This window comes from Cotesia typhae, unplaced genomic scaffold (assembly GCF_013202065.1).
Source record: "Cotesia typhae breed Kobodo isofemale line unplaced genomic scaffold, CoteBio_Ctyphae contig_33, whole genome shotgun sequence".
Lineage (NCBI taxonomy): Eukaryota > Metazoa > Arthropoda > Insecta > Hymenoptera > Braconidae > Cotesia > Cotesia typhae.
In genome coordinates this window covers 3145770-3168367 of record NW_027423741.1, presented here as the reverse complement: position 1 = coordinate 3168367, position 22598 = coordinate 3145770, and the positions used below count along the sequence as shown (strand labels likewise).

Below are 22598 nucleotides of genomic sequence, written 5' to 3'. Positions count from 1 at the left end.
CCTCAATAATTTTCAAAATCAAAAAATGTGATTGTCTGTGTTTTAATTGACTTGTCATTTTATAAAAAAGGCAAACTCGAGTAATTAATTTCTATTAGAATAAAAAAAAAATGACACTGAAGTTGGCAGATATTAAAAATTTTATAGTAATTAAATAATTATAAAATAAACATAAATTTTTCAAAACAATAACAGTGGAGGTAAAAAAAAATAAAACAATTATTATTGTGTAAAGAATAAAAAAAAATCACGTGATGTAAATGTGAATGTTAACTAAAAAAACGCGCATGCGCAAAGAGCAGCATAAACTTTTCTCGAAGCTAGGCTGATAGCTGGCTAGCTTCCCCCGACCCGGCACGGACTCCTTTAGCAGAACGAAACGAAAGCATCTTCACTGCCATTCCAGTTCGCGTTTGTTGCCCGTGAAGGATGCCTTCTGCCAACCCTAAGCTAGAGAAACAGGCCTCTACGGAGGCCACTGATCCGATTCGTCAAGCGATCACCGTTATCGAGCACAAGATAAGGAATTTGGAAAAACGCAAGGTACGTTAATAAATAATAAATGGTTATTCTGTTGCTAAACAAGCTTATAAATACTCGGTAATTGTTAAACACGCATCTGTCAGTCGCCGCTTACTTGCGGTGATCGACGCCATGTTTTTTTTTTTTTTTTTTTTCAATCGGTGCGCCATGTGCTCGACGAATGAACAAATCGTTATTTACTGATTGTTCTTAATAATTATCTCAACTAACAGCCAACAATTGTTCCGTCATTATTTCTCCATTATTATCATTAATTAGCATCCCCGGTCTTTGCTAACTGCTAATAATAATAGCACAATAACTAGGCGTCCAATGCAAATTTACTTGTGTCATGGCGGCCCCCTGACTAAATTCCTACTGTTCATTCACGTCGTCTTTCATTTATTATTTTATCTTTACAATTATCATCATTTTTATTTAAACTTACTTTGACCAATCTTTTATTTTATTTAATATTTATTAATACTTGTTCCATTACTCAGTTTTTTATTTCTGTAAATAATCGCTATTCATTTTTATTTTATTTTATTTTATTTTATTTATACCAAGAATTAATAATTAACTAGTGGGGATTTTTTGCTATATTATCTGTAGGATTTGCCAGCGCTATTGTTATAAATATTAAGCCATAAAAAAACTCGCCAATGATTTTATTTTATTTATTTATATTACTTTTTTTTTGCAGCGAAAGAATTATTTAAAAAAAAAAAAAAAAAAAAAAAACCAAATTGTTAAATTACAAAGCAAAGAATGCTATTGCTTGCTTTGAATGTATAGAATGCTTATATTTACACTTTCTTGGAATTTTATAGTAAAAGAATTATTTAAGTTGTCGCCTATACGCAATACATGGATTATTTTTTTTTTTTTTTTTACGACTTGTTGGTTGTTTTAATATATATATTTTAAGTGAACGTTTAATGAATTTTTTATTTTATAATTTTATGTTTTATTTTGCTGATTCAATTCTTAATCGGATGGAATCATAACAATTGAAGGTTTTATTGTTGTAGGGTAAACTCGAGTTGTTAAAAGACCTCGTGAAAAATGGTAAAGAATTAAACCTCGACCAAAAAACGGCGGTCGCCAAGTACGACGAAGTGTTGCAGACATTGGAGATAACCCGGGAGCTCTACAAGCAAATCGTTGGTATCTCTAATGACTTTGCCAAGCAACAGAAGAAACAGGCGAGGAAGGAAGCCGTGGAGAGGATGCAGCAGGACATTTCTAAGGTGTTTTACTTATTTATTTATTTATTTATTGATAACAATATTAATAATTACACCCAGTTTTTTTTCTTTAGTTTGGTAAATTATAGTAACATCTAAAATTTCAAACTAAGTATCGATAAATCTTTTTTAGAAATTTAAATAATCTCCAATTTGTCACTAGAAATTTTATTTACTTTACAAGTTTTAATATTTGTTCACAGGTTATCTCATTTTACGTCTATAAGACTTTTCGCCAGTCTACATACCACCTTAAATATTTCAACGCGTATATTTTTTTTACGAGTCTCAAATCTTTTTTCTTAACATAAACAATGTCAAGTTTGCTATTGTCAGTCTGATAACTCATGAATTTTTTTTTAAATTTTTATACTAAGATTTGTAATTCTTAAAAAAAAAATTAACACTGTTTTTATATTGAATTTGTAGCTGATGATTATTTTTTAAATGTTGATATATTTTTAGATCCGAGAAGTTCTGTTGATCCAAGATGTGCTGATTAACATCGGTGCTGAAGTTGTTCGTGAGGACTTTCTCACTGGTGCAAATGGCGCCACGAAATTGACGCAAGACGACCTAAAGTTCCTGGACGACTTTTACAACGAAGTGACAATGAAGCGTCAGCCTGAACCGAATGAACCATCATTTACGCAGCAATTGCAAAAGGCAGCTGAGCATTACATGGGAATTCTTGAGGGCAAGCAGCGTGAGGTCGCAGGTACGACTTACCTGAGGCTTAAGGAAATTATCACGTCTGTCCACTCTTGTGGATATTTTGATCAGGTCCAGACTGTAGAGACTGAAGTCATCACTAATGAAGTTGTAAGTAATTTTTTTTTATAAACAGTTCACTCTTTTTTATTATTATTATTTTATTTTTTAAATAGAGAATTTAATATCCCTTAAAATGATAAAAAATTTTTTTTTCATAAATTTCAATCGGTGTACTTTTAAATATAAAATAAAATATAATTTGCATGGATTCGTTTAAAAAAAAAATTAAATTCTCTACAAGTAAAAAAAAAAAAAAAAAAAATTTGTATTATTTATTGTGTTGAAAAATTATGTTTATGATTTTGTATAATTATATATTTTTTCTCAATAGATGATAGAGTTGCTTTTTTAGGGATTTAATTTTAGCAAAAAATTAGCTAACAAAATAAATTTTGAATTGATTAAAGGCTCTAGAAGCACCAGTAGATGTTACCATTGGTGATGGTAAAAATATTGTTGAGCAGCCGTCGGAAGAATTCACAAATAATTCCGGCGACGTAACAATCATTCCACACCCGGAATCAATGATTCCAATGCCTAATTTTCCTGTCCAAGTAGCACCGGTAGCGGTTGTTGCCGGTGGAGCCCCTGCAGCTGGCCCAATGACGGTAGTCACACCGCAGGCAATACCAGCACCGCACCCATCAGCACCTGTTGAAACGGCGTACTACGCAAATGCGGCTGGCTATGTGCCGCAACCCCAGCAGCCACAGCCGCAACAACAGCAGCAACAAACACCACGCATCAATGATGTAATTGGGACTCCAAATTTCTTCTTTCTGCAGGAGTCAGAGCTTGATTCACCGGAAGTTGCTGCCGGACAACCACCTCCAACCATTGTTCAACACATTCCTCAACAACCAGTAAACGCTCCGATTCCAACTCAAACCTTCACCAACCAAAACTTTACTGGAGCACCTGTCCAAGTGCCGCAGCAGGTTATCTACCAGCATCCACCGCAGGAAATGTCTCACATTCCTGGGTTTGCGAATCCTAATCCTCCGCCACCAATACCCATGCCGCCATCCCATCAGCAGAACATCCCATACAGTCCTCAGCATCCTGCTGGACAATTCCAACCCCCCTCTCCTGGGCAACAGGCTATCCAGCCAACGCAGAACTTTGATCAGCAAGAAAATCAGCAGTCTGAGGTGTGTACTTTCTCGGTGCTGAAAAATAAATAAATTACTTGTTATTTACTTTGCTCTCAAGTCTCTTTAACGAGTGTTTGTATTTTATTAGGAAAAAGCAGAGCAGCACGCAGAAGAAACTGAAGTGGCTCCAGTTGAAGCTGATCCTTCAAATGAACCGGTTAATTGGTGTCAAATGGCCGACGCCCCCATGGACGAGTGGTCTACTGACAACGCCCAACAGTCCGAGCACTCAGACCACCAGCAGTCTCAGCAAGGATGGGGTGAACAGAGGAGCAGCTATCGAGGTCGTGGTGGACGTCGTGGTAACTCTAATGGTTACAATAGCCGAGGAAGGGGCATCGGTAATTATCAGCAGAATGGACGTGGTGGTGGAGGAGGCCAAGGTAATTTATTATGTCAACAATTTTACGGTTAATTCATTTGCAGTCGTCTTTTCAAATTAGTCTTTTATTGATATTGTATAATCTTGAAGTTTAATCAATGTCCATTTTGATAATAGACTTTCTTGGTGAGCTACAAATTAACAGCCACTCGTTATTTTTTTAACGAGTATTCTGTGTTGGAATTTTTGTATTTAAAAATTTTAATTTTCAAAATTCATCAATTTTAAAATGTATGAAAAATATCATATATTTTCTTGTTGCTTGGTGTATATTTTTTAAAAATATTTAGTGTACAGTATATTTTTATTTATGCTTAAACTTCGTTATTTTTTTGCTGTAGGATCCTATTATCGCAATGACAACTCGAATTATCAGAACGGTTATCAATCTCGAAATTACACCAATGACGGCGGGAGCTCCAATTACAACGGTGGAGGTTTCAAACGCGAGAGAGGTAGTGGTGCCAGCGGCGGCAGCGGTGGACCACGTACCAATTCAAGGGGAGGAGATCGTGTGGGAATCGATAGAGGTGGCCGTGGTGGACAATTCCGTGGTGGTCAACGAGGCGGAAATCGCGGCGGTGGTTACGCACCACGTGGCAAGCCACAAACGCAACAATAATTATATCACGATCTAATAGATTTAAAAACCTAAAATCTAAAATCAATACGCGTTAAATGCACTTTTAATAATAACATTCTTAATATCATTTAAATATTTAAAAAAGCGGGAACTTTCAAAATTTTCTCTTCATCAAACACGAGAAACAACGAAAAGAAAATTCATTTATTTATATTATTAAAATATATACATATATCTTTTTTTTTCTTCGATGATCCACGTTGTAAAATAAGTTGAATTAACTTACATAATTTGAGAATATATCTATTTAAATAAATATTTATATTTGTATATTTTTTTTTCTTTTCGTCGTTTCTCTCTTCAATAGTTAATAATTTTTGTTGATAATCTAATTGATAGATTATTGAATAATAATTACGCTTAAATGAAAAATTTTGAAACCTGCGTCTTGTAAATTGTGAAAGCGAAGAACCATTGATATCAAAACTTGCATTAATTATTACGACTGATTAAAACGCGTATAATAATTAACCATCTTAAAAAGTAAGTATTTTAATTACTTATGAAATGTGACATTACTATTGTAAAATAGAATGATGCAACTGACAACAAAATATTCGTTGATTAAGAGTTGAATAATTATTAACTAATTGAAGAAATACAAATAATAAACTGAACCCACCACGCAAGTATTATTGTGTTGTGATAGAAGGCAGTTTCACAGGGCAACAACTTATAATTGACAAATATTAGTAGAAAAAAAAGTAAAAAAAAAATAAATAAATAATTTTATTAAAAAAAAAAAAAGAAAAAAAAATGAGAAAAAGTTAAAAAAAAATAATGATAAAATTATGACTTATACACGCATTTCACGACGTAACACTCGAGTACTAACACAAGAGTTGATAAAAAAAAAAAAATTAAAAAAAATCGTCGTTAAAGTTTTAAATATACATCGATTTAACAAATAAATAGAGAGACAGGCTACGCGAGCAACTCTGTATCATCAGTGTACCTAGTAATAACTTTAATTTAAACAATTTTTCAAATTGATAATATTATTATAATATAAACAATAGAAAAATAATTCATTCATCTTATTGAAAACAAAAAAAAAACCAGAGATCTTTATCTGTAAATATTTTTTTTCTTTTCGTCCCGATTTTATATCTTATCAGTCATTAAATATCTCTGAATTAGTTTCTTTTTTAATAACACAATTAATGCAGGCTACGCTTCTCCCTTGATTGGATTATAGCAGTAAGCAATTAAGTGAATTTCATACGAGACTTTTTTTTAATTGATATTAGTTATTATTACTATTAATTATGAAAGACGTTGTTTAAAATTAAAATAAATAAATAAAAAAACACATGTTTGGCTTTTTTGTACGCCTCATATTATTTTATTAGTATGTAGGTCAACTTTTTTTAGAATAAAAATTTACAGGTACTTGTCATCCTAAATGAAGTGGATTTTTGCAAGCAGAAGTTAAGTAAAAAAATTAACACTATTTACAAAGAACAGTTGGACTTGAATTTGTTCATTTTATTCTATAGAACATTTCAAAATCGAATAATTTTAAACAATTATATCGGTAGTTATTTATTTTATTATATTTCATTATTTTACGAGTAACTGTACAATTTAGTTTTTATTAATGTAAAGATTAACTCAAGTAAAGAGGTTATAATTTTATATTTAATTTGTAATTTTTTTATTATTCGAAAGAGAAAAAATTTTTTTTCTGAATTAATTAAATTTTAAATAATTAAATAAAATTAAATAGTAATAATAAATAAAAAAAAGTGAAAAATGAATTGAAAAATTTAAATTTATTTTTTTCTCGGAAGATCGAGCCGACCAATGGGAGTCGCGCTTCCGGGTTGCGGAGTGGGGATAACGGACGCTTTCGCTGGCCGCTGCAGTACTAACCGAGTTTTTAACAAAGTAACACGCAATTCCGGGTGTGTCGCGGACATCTTACTCTCTTTTTACATTTCAAATACAAAATTGAATACCCAACGCGTTAGATTCTTAATTTCTTACATTCGTTTTAATTTTTAACAAGTGATAAGTGATATTGTGAGTTTTTTTTTAATTGTGCTATAGTTGTGTGAGTGAAATAGTGCGTAGTCATCATCAAGATGGCCGCCAAATGTTCGAAAGAAGTGTTTGCAGAAATGGTGACTTTTCAGCAGCCCAGCAGCAAAATTCTATCATCCGACAGAAAAATAGAAGGTTAGTGATAAAATTAAATTAAAATATCTGCTAATTAACACTCATTTCGCGTTAAAAAGTATTACATGTAATGCGCATTATTTCCCGCCAAAATTTTTTGACCTGTCGACTGCATTCTTTTGTTTATTTAAATTGGCTGACTATAAAAAAACTATAAAAATTTTATAATTGAACCCATTGGCGGTTAAAAATTAAAAAAAAAATATACTTCAACAATGTTTAAAAAAAAATAATAATTTTTTTAAATTAAATTTTTTTTATGACATGCAAGTTAGGTGTCACTTGACAATTTTTTAATTTTATTTGACAAAAAAATTTTTTCCAAAAAATTATTTTAAAAAAATTGCATTTTTAATTTTTTTTTTTTTTCAATTTCGACTGAGGCTATTGGTATATTCCCGTGCTCCGTGCCAGTACCGTGCCGGTACGGAAATTTACCAACAGTCACACTATTTGAAATTTCCCGCGCTTTGGTCTCGTACTACTAGCGTCCCGCGTAGAGAGAATTCGAACTACCGAGCACTCAAAAAGCGCCATTGCGTGCGTTGGTGGTTAAATCACTTTCGGTTATTCACTCGCAAATATCACAGTTTAAAGTAAAAGTTAAACACAAAATTATCAAAATGGCATCAGCAGCGATGGATGTTGACGAAGAAGAGATTGATATGCCTACTTCCAGCAGTGGAAGAGGCGACAAAAAACGCTTTGAAGTTAAAAAGGTAATTATTTATTCTTATCAATTACCGTGAACACCGTATTTATTTACTCGCCTCCATGTTCGACGTTTTTATAACCTAATATTTACTACCTGATGCTTAGTCATTTTGTAGTTTATTGATAATATACTTTTCAATGTGTATTGCATTTAATTAATATTCAATTATATTATATTTAATTAATAATGATTTTTTTTTTCATTAGTGGAACGCTGTTGCACTTTGGGCTTGGGGTAAGTCAACATTTTTTTTATCTACTTGTAAACATAATAGGCTGTCATTTTTTTCTTTTTATATTTTTGTGTTGAAATTAATTTTTTATTTTGATTATTTTACTTTTCATATCGAACTTTATTTTATTATTGTGAATTGCAGCACGTGTTTTAATTTTTTTTTTAATGATTCTGTCAATAATTACAAACCAACAATTGCAAAAATTTTTACTAAGTTATTTTAAACAAAAATTTTTGCTAATTGTCTAAAAAATTTTTCAGTTTTCTTTATCTAATTATTTTTACCAAAGCGTATTAAAATTTATATTGTCATTGTACGCTAAAACCGATTAGCCTGCTTTATAATTAATTTTTAAATCTACTCTTTGTACTCACTTCTTTTGTTTTCTGGAGGGCTTGTCCCAAAACTCATACTTGTCATAAAACTCAAAAAACATAAAATTTCATCGAATTATATTTTACAGATATTGTTGTCGATAATTGTGCTATTTGTCGAAACCACATTATGGATCTTTGCATCGAGTGCCAAGCAAATCAAGCATCAGCTACTAGTGAGGAATGTACAGTAGCTTGGGGAGTTTGCAATGTAAAATTCATTTTTTTTTCTATTTGTTGATTTAATATTATTATTCTCTGTTAAATTTGCGTTGAAACTAATTGGTTGATTTTTTTATTGCAGCACGCTTTTCACTTTCATTGCATTTCTCGTTGGCTTAAGACACGTCAAGTCTGTCCTCTTGATAATCGTGAGTGGGAGTTCCAAAAGTAAATAATTTTTTATTTTTAAAATATTTATTTATTATTAGTAGAAAACTATCAATTTTTTCACACTTAATTATCTTTGAACAAAAAAAATTAGAATATCCATTTTGTAAAACGTTTAAAAAATTTAATTATTCTAGGAAATAATTTTTTTTAATAATTTACTTATAATACAAAGCAAATTATCAATTCATACTTAATTGAACATTATATTTAATCATCTGAGTATTCATTGAAGAATTTATTGTTTGAATTACAAATAATTACTAGCTATCCTTTTAAGCAAAGAATTTCTCGATAAATTGATAAATTATTTTTAATTTCTTTTGATTTGTGAATGACTAATCTTGTCTTAATTTTTCATTCAAATATTCAAACATTTTTAATCTTAGTATTCGTATAAAATTAAACTCAAATAATTCATCTACATAATAAATCAAGATTATTTTAAGTAATCATATCAATTGATTTATTAAAGCTCTAAGAACATTCTCAAAGATACTTTTTATTATCAATTATTCAGAAAAAAATTTTATTCATTAAATATATTTTATGATTAACTAATAATATATTTATTTAATTTTTTTTTTTTTAAGTAAATTAACCATTAATTCCAAATATTAACAATTGTTCATTTATTTTTCAGGTATGGTCACTAGGTGCTTTTATAACATTACTCACTTGAGTAAAATTCTCCTACTAATAATTTAAGTTTTACTGTTAATTATAATTGATAATAAAAATAATAATAATAATAATAATAATAATAATAATCACCACAACATCCGGAGTTACTACTATAAAAAATAAAATTTGGGCAGTGTGAGAACGTCGTATCTTAATAAAAATACTAAGATCGTCAATATTCGGTCTGCAACATCAAATTTCTTCTTAATTTAAATTAATATTTATGTAATTTAAATTACTTTATGTTTAAAATTAATAAATTTCAATACTTTTAATCACAAAATAATGGTATTATACCTAAAAGTATTAGTTATTTCATGAGTAGAACTCGAAATTGGAAATACTATTAGTATTCTGGTGACCAAACGCGTTTATCTGTAACATTACAGTAAAAATATATTTGCGAGTAGAGCGGCAGAGATGTGCGAACGTGTCTTCAGTTTGATTTTTTTTTTTAATTCATTTTTATAGAACGTCTGAATGATCTGATTATCCGGTCTTACCCGAGCCTGGTTGTAAAAGTTTTGGCTTATTCGCTTCCTATTCACTGCTGCCTCTTTTCTCAGCAACAAATAGGATTTTACGTTAAAAAAAAACTCCCGAGTGAATTTATTACTCATCAGACTCTCAGCCAGCTCGTCTGCGCCCCGACTGAAAATAAAACAAATAACAATAACAATAAAATGAAATGAAGTGAGTGGAGTATTTAAACCAAATCTTTTATAATAATATAAATTTAATAATGTTTGAATAGGTATTATCCTTCATTACGTGTAATGGAATTGATAGTTGAGCTTTTAAACGGACAATATTTTTTCTCCGGTAAATAGAGCAGGAAAAGCGCAGGCAAGCCGGCTTCTAATCCAGTCATACAGCGAAAATCACATCTTTGTAGACCACCAGGTATTACCACTCGCTCGATCTTCTCTGCTCATCTTACCAATAGTCTGAGCCACTTTTTTACTACCTCAATTATATCTCGCATTTTCTTTGCTTCGCTTTCTGCTTATGTGGCACCATCTAATTATATCATGAGTCTACTCTCGATCCAGAGCTTACACTGGATCATTTCCACCCACTAGACTCTTTAAATACCTTTTTTTTATTTTTTTATAACATTTTTTTTTTTTCCTCAATTTGCCGCGGTGATGCGCAATTAATAGAGGAGAAATTAAACAATCATTTTTTCTCAGCAATAGAGCAGTAATAAACAATAATTTTTTTTTATGAATTAAACGACAGCTTGTAAAGCATAATTTTTGATTTTTTTTTTGTCAAATTAAAATCCAAATGAATATTATAATTTTTTTATTAAAAAATATTTTTCTATAAATTCTCTAATTTTGTAATTTAAATTAATTTATTCACTACAAAAATAAGGAAAAAATTTTTAATCGCTTAACAAAAAAATTAAATTTTTAGATTGAATTTTTTAAATATTAAAATTAAAAACTTAAAACTATTTTAATGAATAATTTTCATAAAAATGAAGGAGATTAAATTTAAATGAATAATAATAGTAATAATGCTAAAAAAAAAAAAATAATAAGTGGATCGAACAGAATATTGCTGATACAAAGTTTAATTAAAAATCACTTATCGACTCTCTAGTGTTTGGAAAAAAAAAAAAAAAAAAAAAAAAAAAAAAAAACAATAAATAAATTGAAATAGTCATTCCCTATTTAATAAAACAATTTGCTCTCGACATAATAAAATTTTAATTTAAAAAAAATGAGTGCTGGCGTACTTGAATAAATATCAACTGACAAGTACAAGTTGGAAAAAAAGTAGATTTAAAAACTGGAATTTAGTGGAGGTATTTAATTCGATTGACTAACGAAAGGTTGGTTGCTTAGATATAGCCGAAAGATTAAAAAGAAAATAAAAACAGTGGAAGTAGGACGGAGCGAGTGAAAGACTGGCGTTTAGGGCAGACGTAGAATTTTGTTTCCGGCGGAAATGAGGCCTTGGTGGCTACCGATTATCACCCCATCCTTTTCTCCTCGCCGGCCTTAGTCTTGCCGAGGGCGACCCTACTGCTCAGCTGGAAGTCGAGAACCCTCCTCGCTCTCCGCTCCCTTTAAACCCCGTTTAGCGAAAATCGTATTTATTTTCCATCTCCCGCGTTCACCAGGTAAGCGACAAAGTCGCCGGTGAGACGAAACGAACTAGTAGACTAACTGGGTTTGTAATAAAATGGGAGAGCAACTTTTAAAATTAATCTAGTAGTTGCATAAAAATGATATTTTATCTTTCATATTCCATATTTATCGTCTGTAAATATTTATTTTTTTTTTATGTTTATCGTCTAGATGATATTTTACTCCCATAGTTTGGATTATGATGTTTACTCTTGTCGTAATTAAACATAAAGCTGGACAAGAAAAAAATTTGTAAAATGTGCTCAGTTTTTTTTTTAATTTTTAATATTTCAAATGTGGCATTTGAATTTTTTTGACATTTACATAGCTGTTTTTATCCATTAATTATTATTTATTGCATTTTATTTTTTTCTCTGGGCAAAAAAATATAGTTTTTATTTTTTTAACTTTTGGTATGAAAATTTACGAGAGTCGATTTAAAATAAAATTTCTCTTCAATTTTGAAATCTTTTTTATCAAGATTTTTCTCTCAATAAATTTAATCTTATTAGTAGTGTAAATGAAAATCACCTAACTACAAATAATAATCTTTACTTGAGTAAACATTTCAATCAAACCAAAAGTTACTCATAGCAATTATGTATTCATCGATTAAAAATGCCCTTATAAATACTAGCAAGTCTATCTAGAGACTCCCCATACCAGATTGACCCTTTCTATTTTATTTTACTGACAATCAATTTATAAGCAATTTTATTTGGGTTCTTATCACCCCTTCCTTCGGTAAAATCAATAATTTATAAGTTTAAGGCTGTTGCATTGACGTGTTGTATTATTTAGAGGCGTTTACTCGCCACGGACTTAGCGTAGAGAGCGCCCATTTATTATCCGGCTCCGATAAATCCAGAAGACGTGTAACCGGGGACCCGCTGTGTTTGGCGGATATATCAAGGATTCTTTTCTTTGCCCGTTGTCATCGTCCTCAGCTCCTATCTTGATGCATTTGCTCCTTTTACCACCGGGACACAGATATTCTCTTCCTTTTTTCCACCTAATATTTATTTTTTGGTTTAAGTAAATTTTACTTGATAAAATTCTTCAATATAATTTTGTTGGATCAATAATTTTTCTCTTTATTGTAACAGAACTCTTTAGTTAGTTCAACAAACAGTTTAACTGAATAAGCAAATTGATTTGTTAAAGCAACGAAATTGTTTCAAAGGGATAATAATTTAGTTGTAACGACATGATTTTTGTTAGAATGCTTTGTACTTTTTTAACTATTGACGTTTTTAAAAATATAAGCTCATCCTGATGTTACACTCATCAAGAGCTTTATATTATATATATAATACATATAAATATATGAAAAAATGATGTGGGTACTTAAATGAAAGATCTTGATGAGTGTAACATCAGGATGAGCTTATATCTTTAAAAATGTCAATAGTTGACAAGATACAAGGTCATTTCTTACTACGACATATTTTTTTGTAATCCCATTTTTTTTTATTTCAAACTAAATTATTTTTATGAGTGTACCAGATTCAATATCATCCGTGATTAAATTTTATTTGAAAAAAATTCGACAATCCAAAAAAAAGAATTGAAAAAAAAGAAACTATTTTCAAACAAAGCAGGGATCGAGAAAGGCGAACATCGAGAGTTTGATCGGTTTACGGGTTACTACTATGCTATACCATACTATACTGTTGTACACTATGATACGGTAAACACATTTGGGTGGCAATCATGTTGCAAAGTGAGCGGATAGGAGAAAGCGGGACCGCGACGTTGAGGAGCACCACGGATCAAGTGGTGAAACAGATGAGTATGAATACGAGGAGGAGTTGAGTATTGTGTAGAGCTTCATAGACATAGAGATTGACAAGAGGGTGAGATTGGGGAAGGTAGGAGGCAGGGGTTGGGAGTGGGTGGCTGTATATTCGGTTATGGGTACAGTGTAGCGGTAGTGAGTGCGCTGGTCATTGGGTCGTTACTGAAGAGCTCTCGTAGCAACCCTTTGTTGCTGTTGGTTCGTCACCCAGCGGAGTGTGTGCTCACTCGTCCAAGTGGGGTGCGTGAGGGCTTCATGATTTAGTTGACCAGCTATTGAGTGTTCATCTTCTCGACGGCAACTTCTCAATCCTTCTACTCCATTACCAGTTTACTTTACCGTCTGAGAGATTTTTTGTAAATAGTCTATCGAATTTTAGTTATTATTGCTTCTCTTCTCTTCTGTTTCTATTTTCACTTTGAGAGCCAGGACAGGGAAACAGATTTTTAAACGAAGCTGAGGGCCTCGACGAAAGACGAGAGAGATAATAAAAGAAAAAAACTGTACATTGTTAAAGTACGGAGTAAATCTGGATTTTTTTTTTTTAACCGAGGAAATATGGATTTTAATTCGAAAAATATCCGAATTCGGATTTTTATATATTTTCTCACTTTCTGCTTTAAAAATTGAACGCTTTGAATTTCTGACTATAAAAATTTAAAATTAGAAATTTTTACAAAAAAAATTTTTTTTAATTAAGATTAAGATCATGTTTAATGAATTAACTAAAACTCTGCTTACTAAAACAATAATTTTTGTCTACTTATGTTCTTTTAATATTAGTATAATTTTATAAAGAAAATCAATGATAAATTAAAAAAATCATCGAGTTTTCAAGCTTTAAAAAAAAACTTCATATTACTAGATATGAAGCTCCAGTACAAAATAAAACTCAAAACCAATTAAATACTCTCTTCATATAATATAAAAAATATGAGCAGCGATTTGACCCAGAACGTATAAAAGACACTCTAAAAGCTAATCAACGAGTTTAATTCCACATTCCAGCTTCTGAAGTAAAGTGCAGTTAAAAGTTGAGCCCTTTTAATACAATTCAAGAGCGAAGTATTTAACAATTGTAACTTCGGCATTTAGAATCAAGAGCTCTTGAATTATTAAACCAGAATTTAATAAACATTTAAATTTGAATATTTATAAAACGTATAGAATAAATAAAAATTAAGGACGAGTATGTAGGGCCGGTTTGTACTTGTAGCAGCTTTTCCAAACTTCAAACAAGCATATCGCGGAGTGAAATCGGAAGAAAATAGCCAGTGGCATCGAGACGTGGGTGATTATAGTCCAGGCCCAGACGCCGAAGAAATGGAGATGGTCCGGTCTGACGTCAGCTCTGGACTTCTCAAGAGTGTTGACTGCCCACAAAGCGATGTTGACGACAATCAAGAAGGTTATGAGCTCCTTGCCGGGCTTCTTCGTCGATGAGGAGCGTCTTCGCCAAGCAATCTGCGGTGCAAACAAATAAACCAAGGCTTTATATAGGTATACATTGTACCTTGCACTTGTAGTTGGTTCAAACTATGTAATATAATGCGACACACTCAGTATTGATTTATGGGCACAGTTGATTGAAATATCAAAGCGTGGTAGAACCACGACAGAAACAACTACTATAACTAGTAGACCAGACTAAGTATTATTCTGCGACGGTGTATTATACTGTGGTGTCGTTACTGCACAGACTTATTATGTATGTATGCGTATATGTACCTTGACAAGAAGAGTTTGACTAGTGCTTTGAATCAAAGCGATGAAATCAGCGGTAAGTGATAGTACCCAAGTTGGGCCCATTGTCAATATCCCGCCGACTGCACCAAATAAACAATGGAGATAGACACCCGCTTGTGCTGCTGCCAGTAAAGTCGAGTCAAGATGAGGTGCGGGTTTCGTGTTCTTCAGTTCTAAACGCCGTAATTTAAGTGCGCAACTTACAGACGCGATTGCACCTAAATTAAATTCATTAAATTAAGTTTTAGTTTTCACTTTACATTAGAAGTTTTTTTTATTTTTTATTTATTTATTTAACTTTTTAAATGGCTCAGAATTAAAAAAAAATTTTTTTTCGATCATTTTTGATGAAATATTTGAAACACGAGAAAATGATAAACGAGCCTTCACTTCAATATAAAATGCTTTGAAAATTTTAATCAAATTACTGTAGTTTAAATTCAATAGAACTTTAAACATCAATTTTACTTTTTAAGTGTTTAAAAAAAAAAAAAAATTTCTTTTAATAGAGTATTGAAGTATAACAGCATTGAAGTACTGAAGTATTGATTTGAGTGATATAAATAGTTACCTGCAATTAAAATGGCGGTTTCAAGAGCAGTAACTTGCTCGATAGCCATTTTTGACTTTGATTTTTTGAGGACAAAAAACATTATCAAACTCAAAACCGTGGCTGCGATTACCAAAATTCCGCCAAAGAGACCTTTGTGAGCGTTGCTGCAGTCGATGCTCAGTTGATGTAATGACTTTGCAGAACCGTCGTGTTTCACGACAACCATTCTGTCAACGCGCTTCCACATTTCGAAAAGAATAACGGCGCAAATCAGGCTGAATTCAATAGTGCAAGGAAATAAAAAGGGACTTGCGTCTGTCAAAAGCGTCTTTAGTATTCCTTCTTCATTGAGCTCGTGATCGTGTAATTCTAAATGCGCGATTTCATGCCTTGTCTCTTCTACAAGTGCCTGTTCATCAGAAAAATGATCAAAGCCCGAAAAAAATTAATATTGGATAATAATGTCTAAATTCATAATAATAATTATAATAAAAAAAAATTACCTGCAGCCATTCACAAAGATTGGTAGCAATCATATGCATGAGCCCTAATTTAGCGAGAGGACTATGTTTAGCGAGTTCGAGATCTTTGCTATTCAAAAATATAAAATGCATTTGAGCGGTCACTAAAAGAAGCCTTGCACTTGGTGTAATCGCTTTTAATGGACCAGCAGACGCTATAGCAGCACCGATTTGTAATCCAGTAAACACTAACGAGCCGGCTCCAAACCCGATGGCACCTAAACGTAGACAAAAGCTCCCGTACTGCTGCGCCTGTTGAATTTATAAACTTTTATTTTTATTTACTTTTAATTCTTACTGTTCCGACCCCTTACAGCCCTTCAACAATTATCGGTATTTTGAATTACCCGGCATAACATTTTCTGTATCGAGTTTCTCGCCGGTTTAATGCCACCCGAGCTTTTTTTATTTTATGGCCCCATTTCTAGGCCTGTTGGCTTTATCAGCCACTTTTTTATGTTAATTAATATGGCCTCATCTCGAAATATTTTGAACTTGAGCTATCTAGTTTTTTTTTGCTCTAAAATTATATTTTACCTGAAAACTTTGCCGCTTTCCTGTGAAGTCGTCCAATACAAAAGTCATTCCGTCTTTTCTTTTCTGAATCAGCATTTTTTTAACGGCTTTATCTCGGAGTACTATTGTATACATTGTGATAACAAATCCTACACTCACTAGATACAGGTACAAATAAAATCCCTAGAAAAAAATTTTAATTAATTTTATATTTGTTTTAAAAATTATCTTTTGAGTAACTTAAATTTGCTTTCAAAATTTTTGCTATTTTGATTATTAAACAAAAATTGTTTTGATTCATATTTTTCCATTATTAGTCATTTATACTAAATTTTAATATTTTTCTTCTGTCAAGATAAAATTTTTTTTTACCACATAAGTCACAAAAGTAAATTTTTTTCTTTAGTACTAATTGTTTAAAAATATTTTAAGCGTTGATCACTGCTGGTTGAGTATCCGTGAGGGCAAATTAATGCCGACATCAACATAAAGTGTCATTTACGCGGTGTGGGCTTATAAAGGCGAGCAATATTGTCCGCGGGGCACTACACTAGTCGACACATAATGAAATTTATTATTAATGCAAAATGGAACCCGTAACCCAGGATGAGGATCGACCGACAAATGCGGGATGAGGGCACGATATATTTATATTTATATTTATATTCATATTTATAAGTCCACTTTATAATATAATACAAACCTGATCGAGAGCGGGAGGGACCCTTTGGCTCACACTAGCCGTTACTGGGACCGTCACCCCGACGACTATTAGCAGCTTAGCATAAAGTGTACTGACCGTGGATATTAATTCCGTGCGATGCTTTTCTTTTCGGTGCCGAGATGAGCCTCCGCTGCGGCGATTGCAGTGCGGCTTACCTGGATATTTAATATTTAACAATTACAATCGATATTAATAATTACAATCGTCGTATTATTGATAACGATAACAGTAAATGTATCCAATTGACGTTAACTCGCAATGGTAATGCATAATTACACTTAGAGGTCTCCAATGCACACAATGGGATGCCCGCGCTATTGACCGGCGTAAGTTGTAGATTCGAATACTGGTGGGATGCTGCTCTGGTATAAGGCCGATGATTATCAGGGATCTCTTGACAATGCTGCGAGCACGAGTCGTGGTTCGCCGCAGATGTCGACGTATTGTTGCTTTGTCCTGGATTTTGATCTTGTGTGCCACAAGATGGCAGAGACAAGTTGCTACCAATACCCGAGATCAGTGCCCTATTCAATGCAAAATTTTTTCATTAAAAAATTCATGAATTTCAACTAAAAAACGGAAATACCTTTTTTTTTATTTTTTTCTTGGCAATACGTTTATTGGAAGTGGTTATTAATATTTTTATGGTTTTGAAGAGTTAAAAAAATTTCTCACGATTGTTTTATTGTAGAGGATTTTGTTTGCAATCGGATTTGTAAGTAGAATTCGGAATTTCTCTGTTAATCGATTTCAATCGGCTCGGTCTAGTCTGAGCGCTATTTTATGTGGAATCATATCAAGTTTGCGAAATTATGACGGTTAAATTTTCATGTGTCTAAATTATTAATTTTCGATTTTTAGTTCGTTCTCATTGACAGTACAAAAAAAAAAAATTCATTTTTAAACCATTAAGTCGATAGCAGAGTTTGAAACTTCACAAAGTGAAACAAAAATAATAGACAATTTTTAGAGAATAAATTTTTTTTTTTAATCTCTAAATCTGTTAACTATTCTATTTCACCTATTTTACTTATATAATATTGTTATGCTACCAAATAATTGAAGAACAATGGCGGTAAATTGTTTTAAAATTTGAAGTAATTGTTATTCATCGTACATTGTCTTTTTTTCCGGTGCATAAAAAAAGTTATAAAATAAAACACCGATGAAAATATGGTATTCCCAATAGCTAAAGAGTTAATATTCACCTTTTATATTTTTTTTGCGGACGTATATGTTAACAAACAATATTTGTTACCCAAACCGACATTTTATAAAATCAAAACTAAACTAAATTTTTTTATGCTCTCCGGAATAAAAAATACTCGCGTTCGAAGTGGAATAACCATGGAGATATTTTTATTGCTGGTGTTTTTTATTGCGTAGTGTAAAAAAAAAATAGACAGACGTGATTTGTAAAATCTCGGGTAATTCACGGTAAAATGAAATAAAAATAATAAAAGTAGGTATAATAATCAAAGAGAGAGAAATGAAAATAGATACAGAGGAGAGTATAAAGTGAGAAATTTAAATGGCCGAGGGATCCTTTCATGATCGATTTTTCATCATAAAAGCTTTATTTCGTTAGCTTCGATCGCGCGCGGTGTAATATAATTCTGTTTGGCTTTTCGCGAAACAAGAGAGCTGGCAGCCTCGACGGCAGTGTCTGCGGTGTTTGACTGGCGTTGCGTATTGTTGTGGGTCTTTAGGTTGTTGCTGTGTATACTTGATCAAACTCAATTTGGCTGATATATACTGCTATACTCTATCTGCTGTACTCTACTCTATATAATATGGTGTATATACACTAGGCACTTGTATCTCGTGCGAATTAGCATGGCTAGAATTAAATAGGTTTAAGTGAATAGCAGCTCTCTGCTCTCACTTGGAATCATCAAGTGACGCCTGTTTTATTCTACCTTCATGTGCTTTCAATCTTTTGTTATTTAATAACAATAATAGTCAGCCGTAAAAGACAATTTAAGTTGATCAACTCTTACATCTTCTCTGTATTACTGCTTTTTCTTCATATATATATTATTATTAAATAAACAAATAAATAACTAATATTAAAATTTTAAATTACCCTATTAATGCACGTCTATGATTAATAATAGCGTTCAAAGCGATGCTTTGTCGACGTAGACTTGATGATCGGCCATTTTGAGGCAAAGGAAAACTATCCCTTCGATCCAAGTTGATGTATTGGAAATTTGGACCTCCTGGTATTTGATGCTCTGCTGTTGGTGGAGTAACTACTACTGAATCTTCTTCAACCCTAAATTTTTTATTTCAATTATTCTTCAATTTTTATTTAAATTTATTACATTAATAATTTTGAGAAACCTAACATTTTTAATTAAATATTATCAATTACTTTTCGATTATTGTCAAAATTTTCAATTTCTTTTGTTATCAATTTTTATTTAATAATTCCATTATTCGAAATTTAACTCTCAATAATTTTTGACCCTATTTCGCATAAAAAAAATCATTAGTTTTACACTCAACCTTCGGATAAAATTTAATTACCAAAATTTTTTTAATAGTCTCCCTCATCATCCACTAATCAATAACACTCGATTAACCTTCACTGTCGATAAATTTAATTACTAATCATAACCCCCATAGGAACTTTAGCAGTTAAATAATCATGAACTTCACTCATATCCTCTAAAAACTTGGCTTTTACAGTAATTTTCTATCAAAACATTCACTTCAAAGGAAATCGAAATTATTGACAATAAAAACATTTCCATACTCAATAACCGAGTAAATATTCACAGTTAATAACAACAAACATTCCCGAGACCCAATTTCGTAAATAAGTTCTCCCAGTTAATGAAAACTAATTAATTTAAACATATTTACGCATGATTGTCGGTACTAACAATTACCATCGATGTATTTTTTGAAAGGCCGTTTCATAAATTAGTTATTATATATATTACTCATACCTATGAAATCGCAATCCAGTATTGCACTTGTTAATATACATTCATAAATGTATATAATAAAATTTCAATGAAATCAAACGACATTATTTACGAAATAAACTATCATATATAAATTAGCAGCTGGCAATTATCACATTTAGTATTGCAAAAATAAATATAAATATAAATTCAAATCCTTACATATGACACATGACATATTACTCATGACTCATAATCACAAAAATGTTTTTAGAGGCATGCACATGTCTTGAGTTTTATTTAGCTTTAAAATGAAGAAAAAGAAATCCATCTCATGCTTTATTCCGAACTCTATCTCGAGTTTCACCGAATAAAACTAAAAATAGATTTATAAATATGATAGTAAGCCGTTGAAGTTTGATAGTTGTGAATTTTCGTTCAAGGTTTTATCAGCGCAATATTTTATCAAAAAAAAAAAATAAACAACAAGTATATTACATATAAAAATAAACTCCAGTATATCATGACGTCATGAGAGTAAGAGAGAAGTTGTGAGTAACCAGTGCAGTTCAGTGGAGATAGACAATTTTACGGGTTTACCCATAGTGGTGAAAGTAATATGACTAGACTCACGTGCCAGCTATGTCGTTTGCCATTTGTCTCCAACGTTTTGCTGGTGCTTACTTCTTTGCTTTTTTATCCGCGTTCGCGTTCGCGAGTCCTTTATTTTTATTTTAAAATTTTTTTTCGCCCAGATTTCTCTTTTCAAAAGAAAAGGACCGAGCGAGTGACTTTGAGTTGAACCACTTGGCTTAAACTCCAGGAATAGAGCAAAGAAAGTGTAAGAAAGAAGCCCAGCTGAAAGGACTGAAAGCGGGAAAAGTTTTTCACCGGTCGATCAACATCGCGCAACAATCGGTTCCGTTTATTCACTGACAATGACAATGCACAACTTTTCGACTTCCAATGTCGGTGTTACTGTTATATGTAGTTCAGCTCAGTATAGAGAAGGTAGAGGAGTTTACGTGGACTAGACACGCGGACAGAGTCTTCTGTTTGCTCGTACCTCCCAGATATTGGAATAGGAATACCTGCCCGGGCTGAAACTCCAGAATTTATTCCACCAAATTCACCTCGCCGAATTTTAATGGCTCTTTTCAGCGTCAGTATCACGGCACTTTGCTAAATTGTATTCACTCCATTCGAGAATTTAAACTTTTTTTTCACTTAACCGTCTATGAATATATTTTGTACTGCATTTTACAGTCACAGAGTTGAAATTTATTTCGAAGGTAAATTACGGTCTTTTAGAAATTTTTGTTTGGTTAAGTAGAAAGCTCGGCCATTCGTCCGGCCTTAGAAATTTCTCTGAAAGTGAGACTAATTGTTTACATGGTCATTTTAGCGTTTAACTCGAAAAAATATCAATGATTTAAATTATTTAAAAAAATTTTTTATTGACCACTCAATGTTTTAAACTTTGAATTTAAATTCAAAATCCTGGCTTATGATGAAAGATATGGAAAATTTATAAGAAATTACTTTGTAAAAAATTTAATTTTATACAAAAAAGGTATCTTATAATTTTTTCGTATCTTCAATATTTCTCCCAAAAATTGAATTTAAAGATTCAACAAATTGTTTAACTAAAAGTTTTACTGCACTTTGTGTGATTTTAATGTTTGTAAGAGATATTTTATTTATGTTGGTGAATTTGTACGGTGAAAAAATAGAACAGACTAAAGTAAAGCACCTCCTCCGTCGACAATTTCTTTAATTATACGCGATTTATAACTGAAAACTTAAATTTATATCACATAAATATTTGAGGTTAAAATTATCAAGAAAATTATCTTGAGAGCGCTAACTCGGTATAATTTATCGCGCATACAGCGAGCACATTTTTATTTATTCGTGCGGAAAAATCAGTTGCTTTGTTTGAACGTTCTTGGAAGGAATATTTTTCGAGAAAGTATGCAGTACACTCTGTAGAGTAATTAAATAAAAAAAAAGGTAATCGATCTTTAAAATGAAATAAAATATACATTTAGAATAAAGATGAGTTTTTGTTTCCCCAATGAAAAGTTGGTCGAAGGGAGAGCTCTTGGGAGCTAACCGAAACCGATTTGTCGATCATGAGCGGAAGCAAGTTCCAGCCGTTCATCTGCACATCGACGGTCTTGCTGGTGAATCGTCGACGGAGACGGGACAGACGGAGGACGGGGGATTGGTACTCGGGAGCACCGGAACCACCCGGATATGAGTTTCCGGCACGGACAATTTGCCGCGCGAAATTGAATGATCGACTTGGATAACGCGGCTGATCGGGTGAACGGGTGCGCTACTTGGACTGGGGCGTTCACTACCTGCCAGACGCCGC

General features: G+C 32.0%; 3 protein-coding genes across 4 annotated transcripts; 2 read left to right on the top strand and 1 right to left on the bottom strand.

Moving 5' to 3' along the window:
• Nucleotides 1–372: 372 nt before the first annotated feature.
• Nucleotides 373–5482, top strand: Capr (caprin family member). Its single transcript, XM_074241107.1, has 6 exons — nucleotides 373–543; nucleotides 1557–1775; nucleotides 2238–2594; nucleotides 3332–3697; nucleotides 3789–4083; nucleotides 4424–5482. Exons 1-6 carry the CDS (start codon nucleotides 430–432, stop codon nucleotides 4702–4704), a joined length of 1632 nt encoding a protein of 543 aa, XP_074097208.1. The 5' UTR covers nucleotides 373–429; the 3' UTR covers nucleotides 4705–5482.
• A 1981-nt stretch (nucleotides 5483–7463) lies between these two features.
• Roc1a (Regulator of cullins 1a) lies at nucleotides 7464–9590 on the top strand. 2 transcript variants are annotated; one of them, XM_074240900.1, is made up of 5 exons: nucleotides 7464–7625; nucleotides 7828–7855; nucleotides 8320–8441; nucleotides 8535–8601; nucleotides 9264–9590. In XM_074240900.1, exons 1-5 carry the CDS (start codon nucleotides 7530–7532, stop codon nucleotides 9326–9328), a joined length of 378 nt encoding a protein of 125 aa, XP_074097001.1. In that variant the 5' UTR covers nucleotides 7464–7529; the 3' UTR covers nucleotides 9329–9590. The 2 variants fall into 2 exon arrangements, with proteins under 2 accessions (XP_074097001.1, XP_074097002.1); XM_074240901.1 differs by having other exon boundaries at nucleotides 7465–7625; nucleotides 8535–8620.
• A 4630-nt stretch (nucleotides 9591–14220) lies between these two features.
• LOC141526313 (proton channel OtopLc) lies at nucleotides 14221–21830 on the bottom strand. The gene is made up of 9 exons (XM_074241261.1): nucleotides 20852–21830; nucleotides 19390–19581; nucleotides 17580–17827; nucleotides 17283–17458; nucleotides 16601–16762; nucleotides 16046–16315; nucleotides 15561–15951; nucleotides 14972–15207; nucleotides 14221–14707 (listed from the first exon to the last, which is right to left on the bottom strand). Exons 1-9 carry the CDS (start codon nucleotides 20872–20874, stop codon nucleotides 14423–14425), a joined length of 1983 nt encoding a protein of 660 aa, XP_074097362.1. The 5' UTR covers nucleotides 20875–21830; the 3' UTR covers nucleotides 14221–14422.
• Nucleotides 21831–22598: the final 768 nt, after the last annotated feature.